The following is a 26,091-nucleotide window of genomic DNA, read 5'->3' on the forward strand; positions in this document are numbered from 1 at the left end:
TAGGTCACTAGGTCAATGTCAAGGTCAAAGTTTGTTTCGGTACGCAATCCTATGCATGTGGTCTAAATTTGAAGCCTGTAGTCACAGAAATGTGAAGGAGGTCACTAGGTTAATCTTATGGTCAAAGTTCATTTCGGTACACAAAACTATGCATGTGGTCCAAATTTGAAGCCTGTACCTACAAAAAATGTGAAAGTAGGTCACTTGGTCAATGTCAAGGTCAAAGTGTTTTCTGGTGCACAAAACTATGCATGTGGTCCAAATTTGAAGGCTGTATAGCTCGAGAAAATGTGAAAGTAGGTCACTAGGTCAAAATCAAGGTCAAATTTCATTTCGAAACCAAAACTATACATGTGGTCCAAATTTGAAGACTGTACCTTCAAAAATGTGAAAGTAGGTCACCAGGTCAATGTCAAGGTCAAAGTTTTTTTCGGTACATAAAACTATGCAGGTGGTCCAAATCTGAAGGCTCTAGCTTGAGAAATGTGAAAGTAGGTCACTAGGTCAAAATCAATGTCAAATTCCATTTTGAAACACAAACTATGCATATGGTCCAAATTTGACGCCTGTACCTTCAAAAATGTGAAAGTAGGTCACTAGGTCAAAATAAAGGTCAAAGTTTTTTTCTGGTGCACAAAACTATGCATGTGGTCCAAATTTGAAGGCTGTAGCTGCAGAAATGTGAAAGTAGGTCACTAGGTCAAAATCAAGGTCAACTCATGTCAAGGTTCATCTGCCACTCAAAAATATACATGTGGTCCAAGTTTGAATGTTGTAGTTATTGACAAGAAGATTTTAAAAGCTTTTCCCTATATAAGTCTATATGAAGCATGTGACCCCCCGGGGCGGGGCCATATTTGACCCTGGGGGGATAATTTGAACAAACTTGGTAGAGAACCACTAGGTGATGCTACATTACAAATATCAAAGCCCTAGGCTTTGTGGTTTGGACAAGAAGATTTTCAAAGTTTTTCCCTATATAAGTCTATGTAAACCATACGACCCCCTGGGCGGGGCCATATTTGACCCTAGGGGGATAATTTGAACAATCTTAGTCGAAGACCACTAGATGATGTCATATACAAAATATCAAAGCCCTAGGCCCTGTGGTTTTGGACAAGAGGTTTTTCAAAGTTTTTCCCTATTTAAGTCTATATAAACCATGTGACCCCCAGGGCGGGGCCATATTTGACCCCAGAGAAATAATTTGAATAATCTTGGTAGAGGACAACTAGATGATGCTTCATACCAAATATCAAAGCCCTAGGCCCTGTGGTTTTGGACAAGAAGGTTTTCAAAGTTTTTCCCTATATAAATCTATGTAAATTATAGAAATAAACAAAGGGCCATAACTCACTCATAAATTGTTGAACCAGTCCGATTTTCAGAGGGACACAACTAGGGTACCAATACATCATTCTGACAAAGTTTGGTCAAAATCCCCCCAGTAGTTTCTGAGGAGATGCGATAACGAGAAATTGTTAACGGACGGACAGACGGACGGAATGACGGACGGACGGACCACGGACGCAGAGTGATTTTAATAGCCCACCATCTGATGATGGTGGGCTAACAAGAGATCACAGAGTGATCTTGGCGCCCACCATCGAGCCATTTTTGAATGTTCCAAAAGACCAGCTCAAGGTCAAAATCAAGGTCAAATTTTATTTTGGTACACAAAACTATGCATGTGGTCCAAATTTGAAGGCTGTAGCTTGAGAAATGTAAAAGTAGGTCCTTAGGTCAAAATCAAGGTCAAATTTCATTACGGAACAAAAAACTATGCATGTGGTCCAAATCTGAAGCCTGTATCTTCAAAAATGTGAAGTAGGTCACTAGGTCAATGTCAGGGTCAAAGTTTATTTCAGTCCACAAACCTATGCATGTGGTCCAAATTTGAAGGCTGTAGCTTGAGAAATGTGAAAGTAGGTCACTGGGTCAATCTCAAGGTCAAAGTTCATTTCGGTACACAAAACTATGCACGTGGTCCAAATTTGAAGGCTGTACTTTCAACAAGAGCTCGTCGAACACGAAATGCCCCCCTTGATGCATTCAGTAATTGCACAAGGAACAGAAATTATAAGCTCACTTTAAACAAAAGTTCTACTGTTCTGGTCCAATCTGACCTTGACCTTTAACCTATTAACCTAACAAGAGATCACAGAGTGATCTTGGCACTGACCACTGAGCCATTTTCTAATGTTCCAAATTTCAAGACTAGCTCAAGATCAAAATCAAGGTTAAATTTCATTTCGGTACAAAACACTGTGCATGTGGTCCAAATTTGAAAGCTGTGGCTTAAGAAATGTGGAAGTAGGTCACTAGATCAATTTCAAGGTCAAAGTTCATTTCAGTAGACAGATTTATGCATGTACTTCAAATTTGAAGGCTGTAGCTTGAGAAATGTAAAAGTAGATACTAGGTAAAAATCAATGTCAAGTTCCAATTCTGAACACAAAAATATGCATGCAGTCCAAATTTGAAGCCTGTAGCTTCAGAAATGTCGAAGTAGGTCACTAGGTCAATCTCAAGATCAAAGTTCATTTCGGTACACAAAGCTATGCATGTGGTCCAAATTTGAAGGCTGTAGCTTGAAAAATGTGAAAGTAGGTCACTAGGTCAATAATAAGGTCAAAGTTTGTTTCGGTACACAAACCTATGCATGTGGTCCAAATTTGAAGGCTGTAGCAACAGAAATGTGAAAGTAGGTCACTAGGTCAAGATCAAGGTCAACTCATGTCAAGGGTCATCTTGCCACTTAAAACAATACATGTGGTCCAAATTTGAATGATGTAGGTTATAGATATGAAAATTCAAAGTTTTTCCCTATGTAAGTCTATATGAACCATGTGACCCCCAGGGTGGGGCCATACTTGACCCAAGAGGGATAATTTGAACAAACTTGGTAGAGAACCACTAGATGATGCTACATACCAAATATCAAAGCCCTAATCTCTGTGGTTTAGACAAGAAGATTTTCAAAGTTTTTCCCTATATAAGTCTATGTAAACCATGTGACCCCCAGGGCGCGGCCATATTTGACCCTAGGGGAATAATATTAACAATCTTAGTAGAGGACCACTAGATGATGTCATATACAAAATATCAAAACCCTAGGACCTGTGGTTTTGGACAAGAGGTTTTTCAAAGTTTTTTCCTATATAAGTCTGTATAAACCATGTGATCCCCAGGGTGGGGCCATATTTGACCCCAGGGAAATAATCTGAACAATCTTGGTAGAGGACAGCTAGATGATGCTACATACCAAACATCAAAGCCCTAGACCCTGTGGTTTTGGACAAGAAGATTTTCAAAGTTTTTCCCTATATAAATCTATGTAAATTATAAAAATAAACAAAGGGCCATAACTCACTCAAAAATTGTTGAACCAGTCTGATTTTCAGGGGGACACAACTAGGGTACTAATACATCATTCTGACAACGTTTGGTCAAAATCCCCCTAGTAGTTTCTGAGAAGATGCGATAACAAGAAATTGTTAACGGAAGGACGACGGACCACGGACGCAGAGTGATTTGAATAGATAAAATAATAAAAGCATTAAAACTGTTACCCAAACCTCTAAATGAAATTGTTTTTTATGTTTATTTAAAATCCAGCTAAGGAGTGTGTCTAACTGAAAATGGTAGGTTGAGAACTGAGTTCTTTTTTACAATAGTAAAGTCAGAACCTTGTTTGATTTAAAATGGTAAGTCAAGAACTGTGTATGATTCAAAATGCAACAACTATAGAGAATGTACATGTACATACAAAATCAGATACTGTGAACTACCCAGTGTTCCCACTCAGATTTTTTTTCAGGGGTAAACTTACCCCCTGGGTACAAAAACTGGGGGTAAAACACAAATTTTGGGGGTATGAAAATTCAAGATCAAATTTTCCATGCTTAAGGCAATACATAAAACAACAAACACATAGTTTGAACGGTAGCTACAAAGTGCTTTAATTTTCAGGTCACATGTTCATGTTTAAATAATCCTATGACCGATGACATGTATACAGTTACATGATGAATCATGATAATACACAGCACATTCACTCGTTAGACAGTGATAATCAGGTCAACTACTGTACAGCTGCCAGGTTACATTTTTCTACAGCCCTTATACAGTATGATTTCATCAGTGTTGGGTTTCTGTTTCATATAATATTCAATGGTCATGCGGTTTTCAACATTTTTCACAAGACGTTTGCTTGTGAACTTGCTCACATGTCTGTTTTGGGAAGAGAATCCCCTCTCACAGGGCACAGATGTGAGGGGTACTGTCATCAGTACAGATGCCATTTTTGCAAAGTTTGGGTATGTTTCATTGTGAGTTGAAACCAGCAGCAAGCACATATTTTGAAGACTGAGTTGTCTGTTCACATTCAATAAAAATGTGAACTGCATGAAATTGTCCCTTGTCTCTTGAGCATTTAGCATATCACCAAAAAAGTTCAAAACTCTGTTCAGACTATCAACACCATGTTCAATGATTCCCTGCTGAGAACCTGGCAGTAGAGATGGGTTAAGTATGAAATTCATGTCCTTCAAAACTGCCATGTCATCAGCAGGAAATCTCTCATCAAATTCTCTAAGTATATGCCTAACAAAATTTCTTCTGACTGAACACAGCACAGCCCTATCTCTAAGAGAGCATGTCAGGGTTATACCCTGAAACATACCACTTTCTTCAATACTTTCTAATAAAGTCAGCACTGTGCTGGTTTCAGAATCTGGCCTTTCAAATGCAGACAGGGTGTCTCTGGTGGCAGTAATCATAGAAACAACATGATGTATGTCTATGACATCCTTTTGAAAAAACCTTGAAACTTTACACAAGGAAGCTAAGATATCTTTAAGAAGGCACACTGTTGAAATAAATTTGAATGTTTTGACTTCTTTTAAAATACCTTTAGCTTTATTTCCACCCTCGCTCTGAGGTGCTGATGCAACTTCATGTTCAAGCCCAAGTACCAATGATGACCAGCTGTTGTACACTGACTCAATTGCATCTTGCAAAGACAACCACCTTACCTGAGTTGGTTTTTTGAACTTTTTAACTTTACCACCCATCAGTGTTTTTAATTCCCTTATTTTGTTATACCTAGGTGCAGAATATTCATAAAAGTTATAAATATTAATCAAAACTGATTGAACTTTTTGAAGATAGGGGATTTTCTTAGCTGCCCAGTAAGACACTAGAGCTACCCGATGGGCTGCACACCATATGTGAATGATACGGGGGTTGTCAGCTTGCAGTCGGACACCTACTCCTGAGCGTTTACCTGTCATGACTGCTGCCCCATCACTGCCAAACCCAGAGACCCGGTCGCTTTGAATACCTACAGACTGAAGCCAACTGACAATTGCATCATACACAGTCTCAGCTTTACCATTGACAATGTCTATATTTGAACAAAACTCAATTCTAATTTCACCATTATTAATTATCTTGCAAAACATTACAAGTTTTTTAGTTGTTGCAATGTCTAGTGACTCATCGACCATAATTCCTATAAATGGACTATTATGTATTCTGACAATAGCCATTTCCTGCAAAACATTCGCTAAATAGCCCTGGAGTTTGGCTGGTGTCTGGTGGTTGGTGTAGATACCCTTCACATGCTGGCGCTCAACTGGGTCCATACTAGTCCCTGCACTAGCAGCAAATCGATGGGTGTTAGCTATCTGAAAATTCAAATCATAAAACTGAATACATCATAATAATAGATTTGATTCCGGTTTTGAACTAGAAAAAACACACTTTTGTTCTGTAAAATGTAGGTTTATTTTTAGTTTGCGTTTTTCAAAATTATTGTATTCCTTTAGTTAAAAAAAATTAAAAAGAAATCTTAAAATTTGTGGGCCTTTTCAATTGGAAATGAACTGTAAACTCAGTATTTTGGATTTGTTTTTATTTTTTAATTTATATTTCAGTTCGAAATTGACGAACCTGTAGGTCTATCATGCTAAGAAACTTCCTGTTTGCAATATTTTCAGATGCAATGTATAGTGCTGTTCTGAGTTGTGCTTCTAATATTGGCAACATCCCCTTGGCAACAACTTTGACAGCAGTGTCCATGTACATTTTTTGCTTTACAGCCAAGGCTGCAGAACGATGCTCATCACTATCCTGATGTCTAACAAGTGCTGACCGTTGAAAATTTTTACAACCCGTGACGAATATACTAGCTGAACTTGTAACATTAGGTTTTGAACAAGTCAAACAGTGCATAGTTCCTTTCTCGGAATCAAATTTCAGCCAGGAAAACTCAGACAACCACTTATTTTGAAAACGTTTAGGGTACTTTTTGGGGATTTTAGAACAAGAAGTGTCTGTACTGGTCGACGGCTGACACTCTTCACTCGATCCTTGCCGAGCATCGTTTGTTTGTGCGTCTTTTGCCGTGAAGCCAAACGCCGAAAGCTTCGACTGCGACATTCTTGCAGACGAAACAGTTCCCGGGGACCCGGATGTAGATCGGTAACCGTTTAATAAGTGTACATTCATTTACCAATGCGTTAAAAGATACAACCCGTCTACATTTTTTGACGTCAGAGAGCTGTAAGCCAATCGATTCGCAGATGACGCACTGCGGCAGTATTTCCAAGGTTTATTTTTGTACACATAGCGTGGGATTCCAGCTTAGCGGATTCGTCCCCGGCAGTTTCGTACGCGCGCGATCTCGCACCGGGTAAAAAATACTTGCGTGAATTTTATTTTTATTACGTGATTTACGTAGTATTTTACGTGAGTGGGAACTCTGCTACCTTTATATCATTATGTTTCGTATAAGATGGTGAATTACTTAAGTAAAGAAAACTAACAGCTGCAGAGAGGGTTTGAAATAAAACAAGAGGGCCAAGATGGCCCTAGGTCGCTCACCTGAGTAACACACCATAACAGTGTAAACATGTTTTACCTAGTGACTTCATGGAGACAAATATTCCAACCAATTTTCACCAAGATTGGACCAAAAATGTGGTCTCTTGAATGTACACAAGCATTTTCTTTGATCTGACCTAGTGACCTAATTTTTTACCCCACATGACTCCCCAGATTCGAACTTGTCCAAAATTTCATGAAAACAAACATTCTGACAAAGTATCGGGAAGATTGGGGCAAAAAAGTGGCCTCTAGAGAGTATACAAGCTTTTCCTTTGATTTGACCTAGTGACCTAGTTTTTGAACCCACATGACCCAGATTTGAAATCTTCCAAGAATTTATGATAACAAACATTCTGACAAAGTTTTATGAAGGTAGAATCAACAAGTGAATGAAGTATTGCCAGCAATACAAAGTCCCCTACTGGAAGGCACCTAATTTTCTCTACTGCAGTATAACATAATGAACTGATATCTGTCAATGATGTATAAACAATATTGTACTACATATACAATATGTTATAACAACACACTTGGATTAAAATGTGCATATATATAAAAACCCACAGTTGTTTTCATATTGATTTTTTTTGGCTGATTATAAAAATGTTATCATGTAAGTTATTTATAGTAACAACAAAGGGAAATTAAACTATAAAAAAAAAAAAACTTTATATAATATAAGTCCACAAGAAACTCTTTACCAGGTAGAGATAGGTCAAAATACACCTAAAAATTGGATGTAACATGCATGCTGTACCACAGAAAAGTGGTCTCGATTTTTCTCTACCTCCAGTAATAAAAAAGTTACAATAAAATCTATTTATAGTAAAACAAAGGGACGTAATTCTAAAAACAAGGGTGCCTCATGGTGGTGAACATTTGGTCCAAGTTACATCAAAATCCCTCCATGCATGAAGAAGAAATGTTCCTTACAAAGTCATTCTTGAATTTGACCTTTGACCTCTAAGTATGACCTTGACCTTAGACCTAGGGACCTGGTTCTTGCGCATGACATGTTGTCTCATCCAGGGGAATATTTGTGCCAACTGATATCTAAATCCTACTTTGCATGACAAAGTTGTAGACAAGAGAGGAAAAAAATCTTCGTGACCTTTGATCTCAAAGTGTGACCTTGACCTTTAAGCTAGGGCACTGGGTGTTGCGCATGACATGTCATCTCACCATGGGAAACATTTATGCCAAGTAATATTGTAATCCCTTGATGGATGACAGAGTTCTGGATCGGACAGGGAAAACACCTTATTGACCTTTGACCTCCAATTGTGACCTTAACCTTTGAGCTTAGGGTCTGGGCTTTGAGCATGACATGTTGTCTCATCATGGGGAACATTTGTGCCAAGTAATATTAAAATCCCTTCATGGATGGCAGAGTTATGGACGGGACAGGAAAAAAACTCTGTTGACCTTTGACCCCCAATTGTGACCTTGACCTTTGAGCTAGGGGTCCAGGATTTGCGCATGACCCGTCGTCTCATCATGGGGAACAATTGTGCTAAGTGATATTAAAATCCCTTAATGAATGTCAGAGTTATGGACCGGACACGAAACAGACCCTGTTCATGCTATGTTAACATTTGACTGCTAAGTGTGACCTTGACCTTTGAGCTAGGGGTCTGAAGATTGTGCATGACACATCGTGTTATTATGAGGTATATTTGTGCCAAGTAATATTAAAATCCCTTCATAGATGGGAGAGTTATGGATCAGACAGGAAAAAAGCCTTGTTGACCTTTGACCTCCAATTGTGACCTTAACCTTTAAGCTAGGGGTCCAGGTTTTGCGCATGACACGTCGTCTCCTCATGGGGAACATTTGTGCCAAGTAATATTAACATCTTTTCATGGATGGGAGTTATGGACCGAACAGGAAAAAAGTCCTGTTGACCTTTGACCTATAATTGTGACCTTGACCTTTGAGCTAGGGGTCCGGGATTTGCGCATGGCACGTTATCTGATCATGGGGAACATTTGTGCCAAGTAATATTAAAATCTCTTCATGGATGGGAGAGTTATGGACCAGACAGGAAAAAAGCCCTGTTGACCATTGACCTCCAATTGTGACCTTGACCTTTGAGCTAGGGGTCCGGGTTTTGCGCATGACATGTCGTCTCATCATGGGGAACATTTGTGCAAAGTAATATTAAAATCCCTTCATGGATGACAGAGTTATGGACCGGACACCAAATTGCGGACAGACGGACGGACGGAATGACGGAAAAGTGCATTCCTATAGTCCCCGAAACTGGTTTTCAACCAGTAGGGGACTAAAAATGTGCTCCCTAGAGCGTAAACAAGCTTATTCTTTGATTTCAAATCAAAGCATAAATGAAACCTCTATATGGCTGAAAGGGCCAATATAGAATTTTTTTCCCCTTTTAGGGGCAGTAACTCTAGAACCCATGTCGAAATCTAGCCAGTTTTCAAAAGGAACCAAGATATTACAGTGACTTAAGTTGTAAGTGTAGTTAAAATCCAATGTAAAATGTCACTTCTTTTGTGTTCACAAAAGGGGTCAATCAGGGGCCGTAACTCTGGAACCTATGATTGGATCTGCCGGATTCAAAATGGAATCCAAGATCTATTGTTGTTAAAGATACTTTGCAAGTTTGTATCAAATCAAACCATAAATGAAGTCTCTATATGGCTGCATCTTTAAGGGGCCATAACTCTAGAACTCATGATGGGATCTGGCCAGTTTTCGAAGAAAACCGAGATATTATGCCAATAAAAGTTGTGTGCAAGTTTAATTAAAATCAATTGCAAAATGTGGTCTCTATCGTGTTCACAAGCCAAAATTAGCAAATTTTGGCCCTTTAAGGGGCCATAACTCTGAAACCCATGATCTAATCTGGCCAGTTTTCGAAAGGAACCGAGATATTACGCCAATACAAGTTTTGTGCAAGTTTTATTAAAATTGATTGCAAAATGTGGTCTCTATCGTGTTCACAAGCCAAAAATAGCAAATTTTGGCCCTTTAAGGCGCCATAACTCTGAAAGTTCCCTAACCCATGATGGAATCTGGCCAGTTTTCAAAAGAAATCGAGATATTATGCCAATACAAGTTGTGTGCAAGTTTTATTAAAATCAATTGCAAAATGTGGTCTCTATCATGTTCACAAGCCAAAAATAGCAAATTTTGGCCCTTTAAGGGGCCATAACTCTGGAAACCATGATGGAATCTGGCCAGTTTTTGAAAGGAACCGAGATATTATGCCAATACAAGTTGTATGCAAGTTTTATTAAAATCAATTGCAAAATGTGGTCTCTATCGTGTTCACAAGCCAAAAATAGCAAAGTTTGGCCCTTTAAGGGGTCATAACTCTGGAACCCATGATGGAATCTGGCCAGTTTTCGAAAGGAACCGAGATATTATGCCAATACAAGTTGTGTGCAAGTTTTATTAAAATTGGTTGCAAAATGTGCTCTCTATCGTGTTCACAAGAAATTGTGGACGGACAGACAACAGGCAATCACAAAAGCTCACCCTTTCACTATGTGACAGTTGAGCTAAAAAAAGAGCGCACCTTCTTTTCCAAGCCACTTGATAAAGTCTGTCAATGTCTCCCATTGTGTGGAGTTCATGTGAGTGTGGTCTCGTTCTGAGATGTATTCCTGGTAAACAATGTTGCACTGTACTCTCTTTGTTCCAAACCTCCGTCGCAACAGCTCTAGGTACCCATCTCTAAAATCTCTATCAATGAAAGTAAATTAACTGAAACACATACCATTTTTCTTTTGCAATCTGTAATTTAAATTAATGTAATTTCTTAAATATAATAATATATATGTTTGTCTATGGAAACAATGTGTTTTTCATATTCAGCATGTACCGGTATATAATAGATAGTAGGACATTTTCCCAATTTCATATTTATATACTGTTGAATTATAACTGTTTGCCCTGGATTTATTTTTGCTATTTTTCACTTAATGATTGTATTATCAGAAACAAATACTTGCAAAAGAGCCGTTATTGTTATAAAAGTCTGATATATTTCTATATTTCACAAGTTTGCTAAACATCATGACATTTCTACATCACAAATTAATTCTAATTCTAATAATTTGTTTGTTTTGTTTTGGGTTTAATGCCGTTTTTCAACAATTCTAATAATTGCAAAATCACTACCCTTGCAAAAATATCTGATTTCACAGTAATTTTCCCAAGAAAAAAAAAAGCTACATTGAATTTCTAATTTTTATTTTATTTTTGATGGAGTTAAAGTCACACCAACACATCTCAGGTCATATGATCAACACGGTTGACTTTATTGTTTAAATGGTGAAGAAAGAGGTAAAGGTTCCCCTCAATGACACTGTCTCAAGTGTGGCTGGACACCTTGGTAGAACCACCATCCAACAAACTCTCCTCTCATAAGGACCTTAAAGCAGCACCCAAACCCACTATGGTAAGGAGGAAGTGATTCAAAGTCAGAATGTTTACAAGGCTTTGCTCCTTCAGCATACCTGATAATATGACAATATTGAAAAAAGGGATTTGGATGCAATATGAGAACTTTTGTGATTTAACTCATTATTTCAGAAGCGAAAGGTCTGTCATAACATCTAACAACCACTGACAATGTGGATTATATACTATGTAATACTTATTTTTAGTGGTGTTTTTTATTGCGCTACTGATGGTCGAGGTCTGCTGCACCAAAATAAACCTTCTGCCAAATTAGTGAATAAGTAAATCTTGTTGCTCCAAATTATGACTTAAATTCAAATCAGTGTCAAAATAAAACTGTGTCAAAACGGACGGAATGACGGAAAAGCGCATTCCTATAGTCCCCGAAACTGGTTTTCAACCAGTAGGGGACTTAAATAAATCCATTAAAAAGTACCAGATTCTGGTAAGGGCAAAACTGTTATACAGTAATAAAAAATAGCCCAAAATTAATTCTAAGAAGAGGAATGGTGCTAAGGTTAACCAACAGACTGTTTTTAGTATGAGAGTTTTCAAATGTTGAATTTCTGACTTACTTTGAAAATGTGTCGACATATTCGTCAGGATTTTCTGCAAACAGCAACAGCTGTCGCTGGTGAGATTCTGACATCATGTGACACTTGAAGCCATTCTGAAATGTAAAGATTCTGACACCATGTGACATCTGAAGACATTTTGTTTTTTCTAAAGTTTTACATCATGTGACACCTTAGTTATTCTAAAACATGTAGCTTTGCTGATTAGTACTTGTATATGTACATTGAGTATTAATTTCTAATTTTTCATGTAAAACAGGATACATATTGTAGCTGCGTTTTGTTCTTGATAGTATCTTTCTCGATTTAAATAACATTACTTAATGAGAATTTCATAATGTAATGCTGCAAATAGTAAAATGAAATGGAACTTCATGTCTTATGCATCTAAAGTTGTAATATAACAAGATGTCCAACATCATTTTCCTGTCTGATTTCCCTGCTGAGATTAAAATTTGTTGCAAAAGGGCATTTCTATGTTTATAAACCTAAAATAAAGATTAAATTTGTTTGTTTTCGTGAATATGGAATATATATAATCTCAAAGTGAGACATTTATCACTGGAGCTAGGTGCTTGAGAAAATGTAAAATTATCTAACTTTGAGAGGAGATATATTCCATATTCACTAAAACCAAACATGATATATCTTCCATATATAATATCTACTTACTTCATCTCTGCACTGTTTTTGACACATCTGACAGTACCATCTCAACTTCTGTAGCCCCTTTGCTTTTATTCTGTTTGCAATTGCTTTTGGGGTCAAAAACCCACCTTTTTCTTTTCCCATTGTGTCGAAAAAATCATGTATCCTTTCTCAATCTAAAAATAAAAACATGTATTTAGGGCATGTAGCTATCTGGTTCATGCACTGGAATCCCAGGTATATGGTTAAGGGTTTAAACTCTGCCACAGATTACCCTCTCCATGAAAAGGGACTTCTGTGACCAAGTAGTTAATGTTGCTGAATTCAAATCACTTGCCCACCACTGCTGTTGTTCAGGCCATGCTCACAGCTTTCATTTAAGTAAGCCACACATCAGACTTACTGTGGGTTGGTGGTTCAACAAAGATGCCCTCTTATATTTATAATAATGCCTAGATGTGTTGTCCCCCATTTTGATATTTGATAGACTGTTGTTCAAGCCCGGGTTGAAACAATGTTTGACTAATAATTAATTATAGATTACAAAGTTATCACTTTAATTATCAAGACATGACTGTATGTTGCAAATACACTAAACAAAGAAAGTTTTAGGTACCAAACATATACAATGTAAATTAATTAGAACACCAGAATGAGTAATACCAGTATGTCCTGTGTTAATTATAATTTTTATAACTATTATACATAATGACCATAGAAACCAACATATTAATTAACAGTTAATGAAGACATTTTATAGGTTCATCATAAAAATTAGTTTTAACTTTAACACAGGAGAAAGCGCACAACTATTTTGATGCTGGATAGTGAAATATGGCATACCTCAGAGAAAGTTAGAGCTATGAATGGAGTGATCAATGCCCAAAATGTTGATGATGATGTCTGGCAACAATTTATGTCTAAATCAATTCTATTTGGAAATAACACAGTTAAAAGTGCACCAAAACATTTACAAGAATTTATAAGTATAAAACTGACAGAATTCATTGAATATTTCTGCAAGAGTAATATATGTGGGGCCATATGATGTAGGTGATGATGTAAAACAACTATTTCAAGTTTCAATCAAATCCCTTTAGTAATAACCGGTAGTGAAAGTGCATAGAAAATTTAACCTGAAATTAAAAGTAAAAAGAGAGCATAATTCATAATTTGCAAGTGGACTGCGCCTAGCTTAACAATGAAAACGCCTGCCAAGGCTTTTCATCCTTATATAACAGAGGCCTATATTCGGTCACTTCCCAATCCAAAAATATAGTATTTTTTCCCCAACTGTGGCAGAGACACTTTCCAAAATGCAAGGTAAGATTTCCCAAAATCACGCCAACAGATGGTTTAGATTTTGTTTACATATTAGTATTTCCTGAGGAAGAGTTTGTCTGGTATCGACTTTTTGTCGCACTATAGCCTAACAGCGCACAGTACGGTGTGTTACACATTACCAGTCTAATCCGTTATGTTCCATGGCCTGGATTTTAGTCTGTGTTTCAGGGGAGATAAATTTAATTCGTCTTTCGGTGTTTACTTGTGGTTGATTATTTTTTCTAAAATGTCACATAACGGGAAATACTACAGAAAATCTATCAAACGCATGACAGTATCAAAAGAAAATCAGAGGTCACTGTTCGACTGTGGGGTAAAAAAACGTAAAATCGAGGGTACCGTAATAATACCACCGGAGAAACGGCCGCTGAGGAGGTCCCTACTAGTACTATTTCAAACACTGTTACCACCGAGAAGGTCCCTACTGTTTCCAACCATGTTACCACTGAGGAGGTACCAACTTTTTCCAACACTGTTACCACTGAGGAGGTACCTACTATTTCCAACACTGTTGACAGTGCTGTGCCCAACTGTGATGAACAGTCCACTTTGCAATTAAATTTAAGTTGAAAATACTTATTACTATTCAAATTTATACTCTAGTACCCATAAAGCTTTTTCTCCCAAAATGGACAATTATCGCGCATAAATTTCCCAATCTGAAAGGCCAGGGCCAGCACGCACGGAACCTCGCTCTTTCTACCTGCATCATGGATTTTGCCATTTTCATTGCAAAGCCCGATTCAATCCACTTCCACTGGTTGAAAAAATGGGGAGAACTACCTTGTCATTTTGGTATCAAGTCAACTCGTCCCCCGGTCAACTCGTCCCCCAGTCAACTCAGCCACGATTTGGTCATTTCGTGCCCCAAAATTGGTCATTTCTTCCCCCTCATGATAAAATTTGGTCAACTCGTCCCCCTTTTGGTAATTTTGTCCCCCTAAATATATGAGGCATTTTTGCTTTTTTATGATATCTTTATGAAAATAACCAGCATCAAATACGAACATTAAAACAGCAATCATGTTGTAGCAGACTTACAAAAAAAATCAACAGAAAAAAACAACAACAGAAAATCCTCTTTGTTAAATTGATCATTTTTTAAGCAAAAAAGTTCTTAAAACAAACGAAAACTTATGTATATTTTTAGCGTTAAATATACTTTAAAATTACTTATTTGAAAAAAAAAACGACTTAATTTATCAAAGTTTGATTTTTTTTTTCCAAAAATATGTTTAAAAGATTGGGGTCAAAAAAGGGGGACGAAATGAACAATCTGAAATCGCTGAGGGGGACGAAATGACCAAATCGGAGACGAGTTGACTGGGGGACAAGTTGACTAGGGGACAAGTTGACTGTAAATCGTCATTTTTTTTAGGAAGTGTCTAGCCGTAAGGTTACCGGACGGCTAGCAAATCCTCAGGGTATTTCTAGCTGTCCGGTAATTGATTTGTTAATGAATAAGTATTAAATGATTTAATATAATTTTACCTGTTTTTTACTTAAGATATCAATACTTATCTGCAAACAAAATTTTGTGTCAATACATACCACAGTATATTTATAATCATCTCAAATAGATTACTGCATTTTCAACCAACTACACAATCAATTAATCCTCTTCTTTTCGGTTACCGGACGGCTAGGCACTTCCTTTTTTTTTATTATCATAGGCAAATTCTGAATATTTTAAAGAAGCATTTAAATCGGAAGTTGTGGGTTATTTGATGACTATAAATGTGAAGAATTTCAAATAGCAGAAATATCGGTAAAATCACAGCTATATGTCCAGCCGTAGAGGTACATGTGTGTTAGTTCTGGCTACCATAACTTAACTGACGTTATTTTTATTTTCTGATGGTCGTGTCCATTCAGCTCAGGGATCCGTAACACCATATAAACATCTCTGAGGCTAGTCGAACTAATCCGACGTATACAGTTTGTTTTATATTGTGACGGTCAAACTGTAACGGTGGCTGCAAAAGTCAGAAATTAAAAAGGAGCCACTCAGCGACAGTAAGCTTATCTACTCTGAGGCTGACATTTTTTAGCAACATGTGTGTTTGCTTTGTGTATCTTTCGATCAGCACACTGACCAATTTAATGAACTATACATGTATTCAAGTCAAGACAGGTCAAGTCAAGTAATATTTATTTATAAAAGTCGGGATAATAACACTGGACAGTGGTACACAGTACACAGAAAACACAAGCTCTGAAGAGCTTTTGAAGCCCACCCGCAAATGAATAAACATAACGGCATTGCATGAACATATTACGTAGCACATAAAACAATTAAAAATCGGTTAGATAATAAGTAGGAATATGAATTAATAGTTACTATAATATCAACATACCAAAGAGCTATAAAAATAAATAGATCGGCAACTTGAAAGGCATATAGAGCAAATCTCGCCAACATCCCATGATAACTGAATGAGATCTCGTTTACCGGAAGTGGCGCTTTTCGCCACGCGCCATTTTGTATGCGAAAGCAATTATTCATCGGTAAATTAATTATCACCGTATGACCACGCTTCTTTTGATTGCAAGAAACGTGTACTTTGTGTCTTAAGACTATTTCACATTAAACTAATGTTGTTTTAGAAGCTAACATGTATTCTAAATGTAGTTTTAAAGGTACAAATTGTAGCCGATGTTTGTTTTTACTAAGATAACGCCGATTCACGCTCTGACACGAGATCACGCGTGATTACAGCCAGTTGCCATTCTGTGTATATTATAGTTCTTTGAACATACATACACACTAAAATATGTTATGATAATATGAAATTAGGCGCTGCCTATCTGACAGGAAAACCTAGTCATACGGATTCTTTTTTTCTGCATAAATTGTTCTTTCTGATATTTTCAGTTTGGCTTTCAGTTTTGACAGTAAGCCTGATGGTTTTGTTCTTGTTATGAAAATAACAAAGGAAAATGTTTTGAAATGTTTTGTTTAAATGAACGTAGATCTAATCATTTCTTCAAATGTGTCAAGACTAGACAGACAATGGAAAATAGTGTTCATGAGTTAAAGATAATAGTGATATTTGGGTGCACAGAATCGAGTCCCAAAATGCACCCATACTGGTACTGATGATAAACCTGGACAGACAACGAGTTCTTTTTTACCTGTAACTTTTTTTTTTTATTTCTGCAAATTGTTATCAATGGTTGGTATCAAAATAATGCTTAACATTTGCTGAAAACTTTACATAATTCAATTTTATATTTAGTAAGCAAACACACATGAAGTGAGGACCTGAAAGGGGTATGTAAAATGGGGACTGTACAGATGTTGATAAATTCGACCACTTTGTCATTTACAAAATTTTCCTCATAGTATTATATATGCTGCAACAGTCTCCTGGATCAAATAATGAAAAGTGACCCAATGTCAGGCTTTTATGTGTTGACAGTGAGCATGCGTAAAAAACACCCTCGTCCCTAGTAGTTTTGGATAAATATTTTATTATACAGATAAATGTAAGTCATTTATTCATACGGAATATTACCAATTTTGTTTTTGTTTATACCAGATGGTGTTGTATTAGTGGTTGCTATCAGATGGTGTGTTCAATTGTATAAATAACCGATTGCAATCAAATAATTCCAAGGCGGTCGACTTTATCATCTGTGCGGGTTTATCATCAGTACCAGTAGGCCACCAGTTACAAATGTACTTAGTTTTAAAACTGTTCAGTATACCCTCTTTGGTACATACCTACACTTGGCTCTATGCGCCTCAACGATCATGCCTTTGCTATCAATTTGTTTCTTTAATACAAATTTCTGAATCCGGGAATGCACAGTTTCTTTTCAGTTCATTTGTTTAATACAAATAGTTTCTAAAAACGACCAAAAAAAATCCACAATTTACACATTAAGCCTGCGTAACATCACGCTCAACCTCGTGTTCTTCTGATATTCTTTTGTAGTATAGATACCGGAACTAATATAATCCTGCTATCCTAATAACTGACTATTAATAATTTCAATTCTTTTAAATGTCATTATTGTCAAATGACACTATTTTATACATTTGAGAATGACAAACACCATTTACATGTTAAATTCTTATTTCAAACTCATTCTAAAAAGTTCTTGACCAGAATTTTATTTATAACACAAACACTCTTGGTCGAAATTCAAGAAATCCAATTTAATTTACCTAACTCCTTACAGTCTGGGGCCATTTTTTGAATATAATTAAATTATAAGGTTAAATTCTTAGCTCGATACGGATTGTAGTTGAGGCCTCTCAAGTTTATAGCCAATATTTTTCCAAGTGTAACAAGAGATCACAGAGTGATCTTGGCGCCCACCAATGTGCCATTTTTGAGTGTTCCAAATTTCAAGACTTACTGACTAGCTCAAGGTCAAATTTCATTTCCGTACACAACACTGTGCACGTGGTCCAAATTCGAAAGCTGTAGCTTGAGAAATGTGAAAGTAGGTCACTAGATCAATTTCAAGGACGAAATGTGAAAGTAGGTCACTAGGTCAAAATCAAGGTCAAATTACACTTCAGAACACAAATTTATACATGTGGTCCAAATTTAAAGCCTGTACTTTCAAAAATGTGAAAGTAGGTCACTAGGTCAATGTCAAGGTCAAAGTTTGTTCCTGTACACAATCCTATGCATGTGGTCTAAATTTGAAGCCTGTAGCTACAGAAATGTGAAAGTAGGTCACTAGTTCAATCTTAAGGTCAAAGTTCATTTCGGTACACAAAACTATGCAAGTGGTCCAAATTTGAAGGCTGTAGCTCGAGAAATGTGAAAGTAGGTCACTAGGTCAAAATCAAGGTCAAATTTTATTTCGGAACACAGAACTATGCATGTGTTCCAAATTTGAAGCCTGTACCTTCAAAAATGTGAAAGTAGGGCACTAGGTCAATGTAAAGGTCAAAGTTTGTTTCGGTACACAAAACCATGCATGTGGTCCAAATTTGAAGGCTGTAGCTTGAGAAATGTGAAAGTAGGTCAGTAGGTCAAAATCAAGGTCAAATTCCATTTCGGAACATGAAACTATGCATGTGGTCCAAATTTGAAGCCTGTACCTTCAAAAATGTGAAAGTAGGTCACTAAGTCAATGTCAGGTCAAAGTTCTTTTCAGTGCACAAAACTATGCATGTGGTCCAAATTTGAAGGCTGTAGCTACAGAAATGTGAAAGTAGGTCACTAGGTCAAAATCAAGGTCAACTCATGTCAAGGTTCATCTTGCCACTCAAAACCATACATGTGGTCCAAATTTGAATGTTGTAGGTTATTGACAAGAAGATTTTAAAATATTTTCCCTATATAAGTCTATATGCACCATGTGTCCCCCAGGACGGGGCCATATTTGACCCTGGGGGGATAATTTGAACAAACTTGGTAGAGAACCACTTGACGATGCTACATTACAAATGCCAAAGCCCTAGGCTTTGTGGTTTGGACAAGAAGATTTTCAAAGATTTTCCCTATATAAGTCTATGTAAACCCTGTGACCCCTGGGGCGGGACCATATTTGACCCTAGGGGGATAATTTGAACAATCTTAGTAGAAGACCACTAGATGATGTCATATACAAAATATCAAAGCCCTAGGCCCTGTGGTTTTGAACAAGAGGTTTTTCAAAGTTTTTCCCTATATAAGTCTATATAAACCATGTGACCACTGGGGCAGGGCCATATTAGACCCCAAGGAAATAATTTGAATAATCTTAGTAGAGGACCACTAGATGATACTTCATACATAATATCAAAGCCCTAGGCTCTGTGGTTTTGGACAAGAAGATTTTCAAAGTTTTTCCCTATATAAATCTATGTAAATTATAGAAATAAACAAAGGGCCATAACTCACTAAAAAATTGTTGAACCAGTCTGATTTTCAGGGGGACACAACTAAGGTATCAATACATCATTCTGACAAAGTTTGGTCAAAATCCACCTGGTAGTTTCTGAGGAGATGCGATAACGAGAAATTGTTAACGGACGGAAGGACGGACGGACTGACGGACGGACGGAAGGACGACGGACCACGGACGCAGAGTGATTTGAATAGCCCACCATCTGATGATGGTGGGCTAAAAATGAATTGATTTTTTTTTGAGAAAGTAGTTGCAATGTATGTGAAAAACTGTGGAAGGGAGGGGAGATAAGCAATATCGACATATGCTTTTCCATGCCTTCAATTTTTTGTTCAAAATTTACAGACAGAACAGTGGTTAACTTTAATACACATTATTGATTTCTGTTCCAATAATTGCAAAAAAAATTGTGATAAATATCAATAGAAAAAAAAATAAAATTGGGCCTAAGTAAAAAAAAAATATTTCAAGCATCTGACGAGATTCGAACTCGGACCTCGCGCATGGAAAATATGTGCACTAACCACTGGACAACGGTGAATTGTTACATACTGTGATACTGTGTGAGAAAATTATGTATATAAATAAATTTTGTTAGAGCAGCATGTCTAAATTCATTTACTTTGACATTTTTGAAATCATTGGCTTTTCTACATTAAACAAGAGGGCCACGATGGCCCTATATCACTTACCTGAGTACCATTGCTTTAACCAAAACCAAAAAGAAAAAATTCTTACAAGGTACAGATATGTCAAAATACACCTAAAAATTGGAGGTACCATCCATGTTGTACCACAGAAAAGTGGTCTCAGTTTTTCCCTACGGCCAATAATAAAAAAGTCACTAAATAGTAAATAAGCTATTTATAGTAACATAAAAGGGAAATAATAACAAGAGGGCTATGATAGCCCTATATCGCTCACCTGTTATCATTGCACTTGAGGACAAGAAGGTCCTCAGAAAAAATATCTAAGTCCAAAGGCAAGAACAACAAAGGGAAGAAATTTAACCAAAAAGAAAAAAAAATCTTACAAGGTATAGATATGTCAAAATACACCTAAAAATTGGAGGTACCATCCATGTTGTACCACAGAAAAGTGGTCTCGGTTTTTCCCTACAGCCAATAAAAATAAGCTATTTATAGTAACGTAAATGTGAAGTAATTAAAAAAAAAAATTATTAGTGAACAAAAGAACAAAAGAAGGATCTGCCAAATAAATCTGTTGACATAAATGAAATTTCAGATCAGTATCTTCATTAGTTACGGAGATATACCCATTTTAATTTGAAATAAAGGGAGGTTATTTGACATAATTGCAGTACATAGTTATCTACCCTGATTGTCTCAGTCCAACTAATAACAATAATGAAATTTCAAATAAGTCCTGTAAGTATTTACTGATATAAATCCATATTTATTACAATCAGGGGAGGTAATCAGATATAAAATAACTCTGGAACCTACAATTGGATCTGATTTGTCATGGAATCCAAGATTTATTGTTGTTGAAGATATTTTGGAAGTTTGTATCAAATAAAACCATAAATGAAGTCTCTATATGGCTGCAAAAGCCAAAATAGCCAATTTTGGACCTTTAAGGGGCCATAACTCTGGAACCCATGATAGAATCTGGCCAGTTCAAGAAAGGAACAAAGATCTTGTGGTGATACAAGTTGTTTGTAAGTTTGGTTAAAATCAAATCATAAATGAAGCTGCTATTGTGCAGACAAGGTCAAAATAGCCAATTTTGGCCCTTTAAGGGGCCATAACTCTGGAACCCATAATAAATAATAAATAAAGCTGCTATTGTGCAGACAAGCTCAAAATAGCTAATTTTGGCCTTTTCAGGGGCCATAACTCTGGAACCCATAACGGGATCTGGCCAGTTCAAGAAAGGAACCGAGATCTTATGGTGATACAAGTTGTGAGCAAGTTTGGTTAAAATAAAATCATAAATGAAATCACTATCGTGCAGACAAGAAATTGTTGACGCAAGCACGCACGCACGGACGGACAAAGGGTGATCACAAAAGCTCACCTTGTCAATATGTATAAAACAAAGTCATATGACCTTTGACCTCTAAGTAAGACCTTGACATTGAATTTAGCCAACCGAAACATGCGCTATGCACATCCTTTCAGTGAGTGAACTTTTGTGTCAGGTTTCTCTGAAATTCAACAAGGGGTTCAAGAGTTACAGAGCGGAAGGGAAATTGCTAACCAACACACAAACAGACAGACGGACACCGAGACGATAACATAATACGTCCCTGCGGGCGTATAAAAAAGAATCAAGATCTTATGGTGATACAAGTTGTGTGCAAGTCTGGTTAAAATCAAATCATAAATGAAGCTGCTGTTGTGCAGACAAGGCCAAAATAGCCAATTTTGGCCCTTTCAGGGGCCATAACTCTGGAACCCATAATGGGATCTGGCGGGTCCAAGAATGGAACCAAGATCTTTTGGTGACACAAGTTTTGTGCAAGTTTGATTAAATTCAAATCACAAATGAAGCTGCTATTGTGCAGAAAAGGTCAAAATAGCTAATTCCTGCCCTATCAGGGGCCATAACTCTGGAACCCATTAAGGGATCTGGCCGGTTCAAGAAAGGAAACTAGATCTAATGGTGACACAAGTTTTGTGCAAGTTTGGTTAAATTCAAATCATAAATGAAGCTGCTATTGTGCAGACAAGGTCAAAATAACTAATTTTGACCACTTCAGGGGCCATAACTCTGGAACCCATAAAGGAATCTTGCCAGTTCCAAAAAAGAACCAAGATCTTATGGTGATACAAGTTGTGTGTAAGTTTGGTAAAAATCAAATCATAAATGAAGCTGCTATTGTGCAGACAAGGTCAAAATAGCTAATTTTGGGGCTTTCAGGGGCCATAACTCTGGAACCCATAATGAAATCTGGCCAGTTCCAGAAAGAAACCAAGATCTTATGGTGATACAAATTTTGTGCAAGTTTGGTACAAATCAAATCATAAATAAAGCTACTATTGTGCAGACAAACTCAAAATAGCTAATTTTGGCCCTTTCAGTCGCCATAACTCTGGAACCCATAATGGGATCTGGCCAGTTCAAGAAAGGAACCGAGATCTTATGGTGATACAAGTTGTGTGCAAGTCTGGTTAAAATAAAATCATAAATGAAACCTCTATCGTGCAGACAGGAACTGACGAGGGACGAAGGGTGATCACAAAAGCTCACCTTGTCACTATGTGACAGGTGAGCTAAAAAGAATAAATAAACGATGATTTTCTTATTCAAACAGTGCTGTAATGTAGCCTACATTATTATTCAATATTGGAAACAAAAAGCATGCCGCTTGAATCATCCATAAACTCGTTACATGAAGAAACCAGAATAACACCGATTTCCATTGATACCGCGAATTTTCAACTCGACAGAATAATTTGTTTTGATAATGCAGCGCCGGATCGTTCACTTATAAGCAATTTTATTTTATCAAATGTTGTCCTGAAAATTATTTATAGTGTTTCATCTAGCGCTATTTAGCCTGGCGCAGCGCCAGGCCCTTTTAAGCCCCGCCCACTTGCCCTAACTGCCGCCCGAAACTCTTAAAGTGCCCTTTTTTCACTCCGCCCACCCGTTAATTGCCGACATTAGCAGCCTTTATTAATCCGTCACACACGTCATGTATACTGTAGTATGCCCTTAGGCGTGTATCGAAAAGTCGGTCGATACGGTAGTAAATATCAGCTGACAAGTGTGGTGTGTATTGATCACAGCACGCGCTGTGTTAAACGTGTTTAAAGTGGAGCAATAATTATACATAAGTAGCGGCGAGTTGAATATTTGTTGTGTATGATAAACATTTTGTTTTCACGAGTGAGTGAATCAATTACATTATGAAATGGATTAATTAATGTGAAAGATAAAGGATTAAAGACGTTTTACGATATTAATTAATTATTGTGTTAGAAAACTTGATATTCGCAAAGAAGATTTGAAAATAACTGACGACGTAATTAATGGGGCTTGGATCTAAAACGTAATTGGAATCAATTTACAGGTAATTATATGTAATATTTCTAGCACTGAACGCATAATTATTAGCACAGAAATTGTTATTCGTTTCCAAAATTTTGACGAAAACGCATCGTAAATTAAGGCAAGATGCCGTCTGAAAAACGGAAACTAATACAACTCCAAAATGAGAGAGCTAAAATAGCTTAAACAAATCAATCTCTTACTTCATTCTTCTGTGTTGCACAAAGGTAAATATTTAATAGAATTTTTCTATTTATGAGTTCAGGGTTCGAATTTAAGCTCGCATACTCGCGAAATGCGAGTGCAAATTTCAAACTGCGAGGTGAGATTTCAGACACCAGCATTTTTTTGCGAGTGAAAATTTTTGGCCGAATAATGTGCATTTCTAACGGTCGTCTCGACACTGTTCTTTCTTTAACAACTCGCGGTCATTGCAGCGCATTGTCATTTGCAGAACGAATTCCGGAGCACTCTTTCATCTTTCGTCGTAAACGGAAGTTTACACTCGATACATGTCCCGTGCGCATGTCTTTTCAACTGCTGACAAGTACCTGCGCCAATTTTGATGACGTTTACCGCATCCGGTGGGTTTTTTGGTAATCTATATTAAGTTACTATTTATATAGCGCAGATTTGATTGGCTGGACTCGTCACGTGGATGTTTGTGTTCATGTTCTAATAAAGTGACAAGTCGCGGAAAATGCAGTTGTTTTTTCATTTGCAAGTAAAAAAAAATAACCACTGCGTAAAACTCGAGTAGAAAATTGGCTAATTCGAACCTGGAGTTTGATTCACGATCGCAATGAATTCAGTGGAAGGGCAAATTGGAATGCACGATTTTCTTCTATACTGTCTGACGATTCGCAGTAAAACCTAATCAAATCTAAAGTTTTGTTTGACAATGTTTATGGATTTTTTTCCGACACATGGAAGGTCTACAAATGTTGAAGGTTGTGTAAAACACGCTCCAGTTTATAGATGAAGAAATACTTTTTTAAATGAAGAATTTATTTGCTGTTGATTTAATTTTTACTTTCATTTTCAGCACCATACACGGCACGAGGGTTTGCAACAGAAACTACTGTACGGAAACCTCAGTAACACAGACAGAAATCCTGAAATCGCACAAGACTGGTGTGATAAAGCCAGCATAAAGTAGGTTTGACCGTAAGCTGACTCGGAGCGTCCTGGTTATTACAAAGTTGACACGACAATGAAGGAATAAAAGTGAGTTTTTATTGAGATTAGTGTAGTAGACAGCTCAGGAAATGGAATCTGTTGATCACAGATGGTTGTAAGTCTGCGCCTTGACAGAGTAACGACCACGATGAGGTCAGATCACACAAGGAGCGGGAAACTACAAACTGAAGATCAAATGACAATTAAGAATATTCATGAAAAAACCCCAAGTGACAAGGAATTGAAGCTGTCGTGGTGGTCAAAAGTGGTACATTCTAGTGAAACATAACATTCCGCACACAACTGTGTATGAGGACTTCATTGACTTCGCTATTAATGAACTGAAAAGTCCGGTACTAGCCAACCTTTCCAAAGGCAAAAATGCCACGTACAAAAGTCGTGCCACAGCAGAGGAACTGCTAACAGCTATGTCCGATGACATTCAAGAGACTGTGAAACAGAATATCAAACAAAGTCACGCGTACTCCGTCCTCACTGATGAGGCGACTGATGTATCTAACAAGAAACATCTTGCGTTTTGTGTACAGTATGCAAACTCAGACAGTGGAGAAATTAATGTAGATTTCGTAAAAGACATTCAGGTTGATGACGGCAAAGCCGAAACAATATTTAAAGCAACTGAAACATTAGTACAGAACGAACTTGGAATGGACAATTTTGTTGCGTTTGGGAGTGATGGCTGTAATACAATGATCTGTAAGAAAACTGGAGTAGCCACACGTCTTAAGGAAATAAAACCAGAGGTTGTTACAGTCCACTGTCACAATCACAGACTTGCTTTAGCTGCAAAGGACAGCTTTGAACCTATCAAACAGTTTAGGGATACAGACGATGTGTTATCAGGTATTCACAAATACTACAAATCCTGTTTAAACAGTTCTTTTTTCGGAATTCAATGCTTATATCAGTATAGTGACACTTGTTTTGTAGAGTAATATAAGTAATATACACGCCATCATTACAAAAACAACACAACAAGTGTCAGTATGCTAAAATAAACATTGAATTCCGAAAAAAACACTTCCTGAATGGGACCCACTTCCGGGCAGTCAAACGCCTTCAAAAGCTCACCATTTTCAAAGAACTGTTACACGTGTTAGTTTTGATTCATTTGCAATCGCATGCG

At 37.1% G+C, this 26,091-nt stretch overlaps 1 protein-coding gene across 2 annotated transcripts in view; it reads right to left on the bottom strand.

Moving 5' to 3' along the window:
- The window catches only part of LOC123528843 (DNA/RNA-binding protein KIN17-like), a 52,256-nt gene that overhangs the window by 25,746 nt on the left and 419 nt on the right, over positions 1-26,091 (bottom strand). For both annotated transcript variants that reach the window (XM_053521883.1, XM_045308869.2), the window contains exons 2-4: positions 12,570-12,721; positions 11,898-11,992; positions 10,436-10,602 (exon numbers count right to left, since the gene is read on the bottom strand). In XM_053521883.1, coding sequence (XP_053377858.1) covers positions 10,436-10,602; positions 11,898-11,992; positions 12,570-12,689 — 382 coding nt within the window. In that variant the 5' untranslated portion in view covers positions 12,690-12,721. The remainder of the gene's footprint in view (positions 1-10,435; positions 10,603-11,897; positions 11,993-12,569; positions 12,722-26,091) is intronic.

The sequence above is a fragment of the Mercenaria mercenaria genome, chromosome 13 (genome assembly GCF_021730395.1).
Source record: "Mercenaria mercenaria strain notata chromosome 13, MADL_Memer_1, whole genome shotgun sequence".
Classification (NCBI taxonomy): Eukaryota; Metazoa; Mollusca; class Bivalvia; order Venerida; family Veneridae; genus Mercenaria; species Mercenaria mercenaria.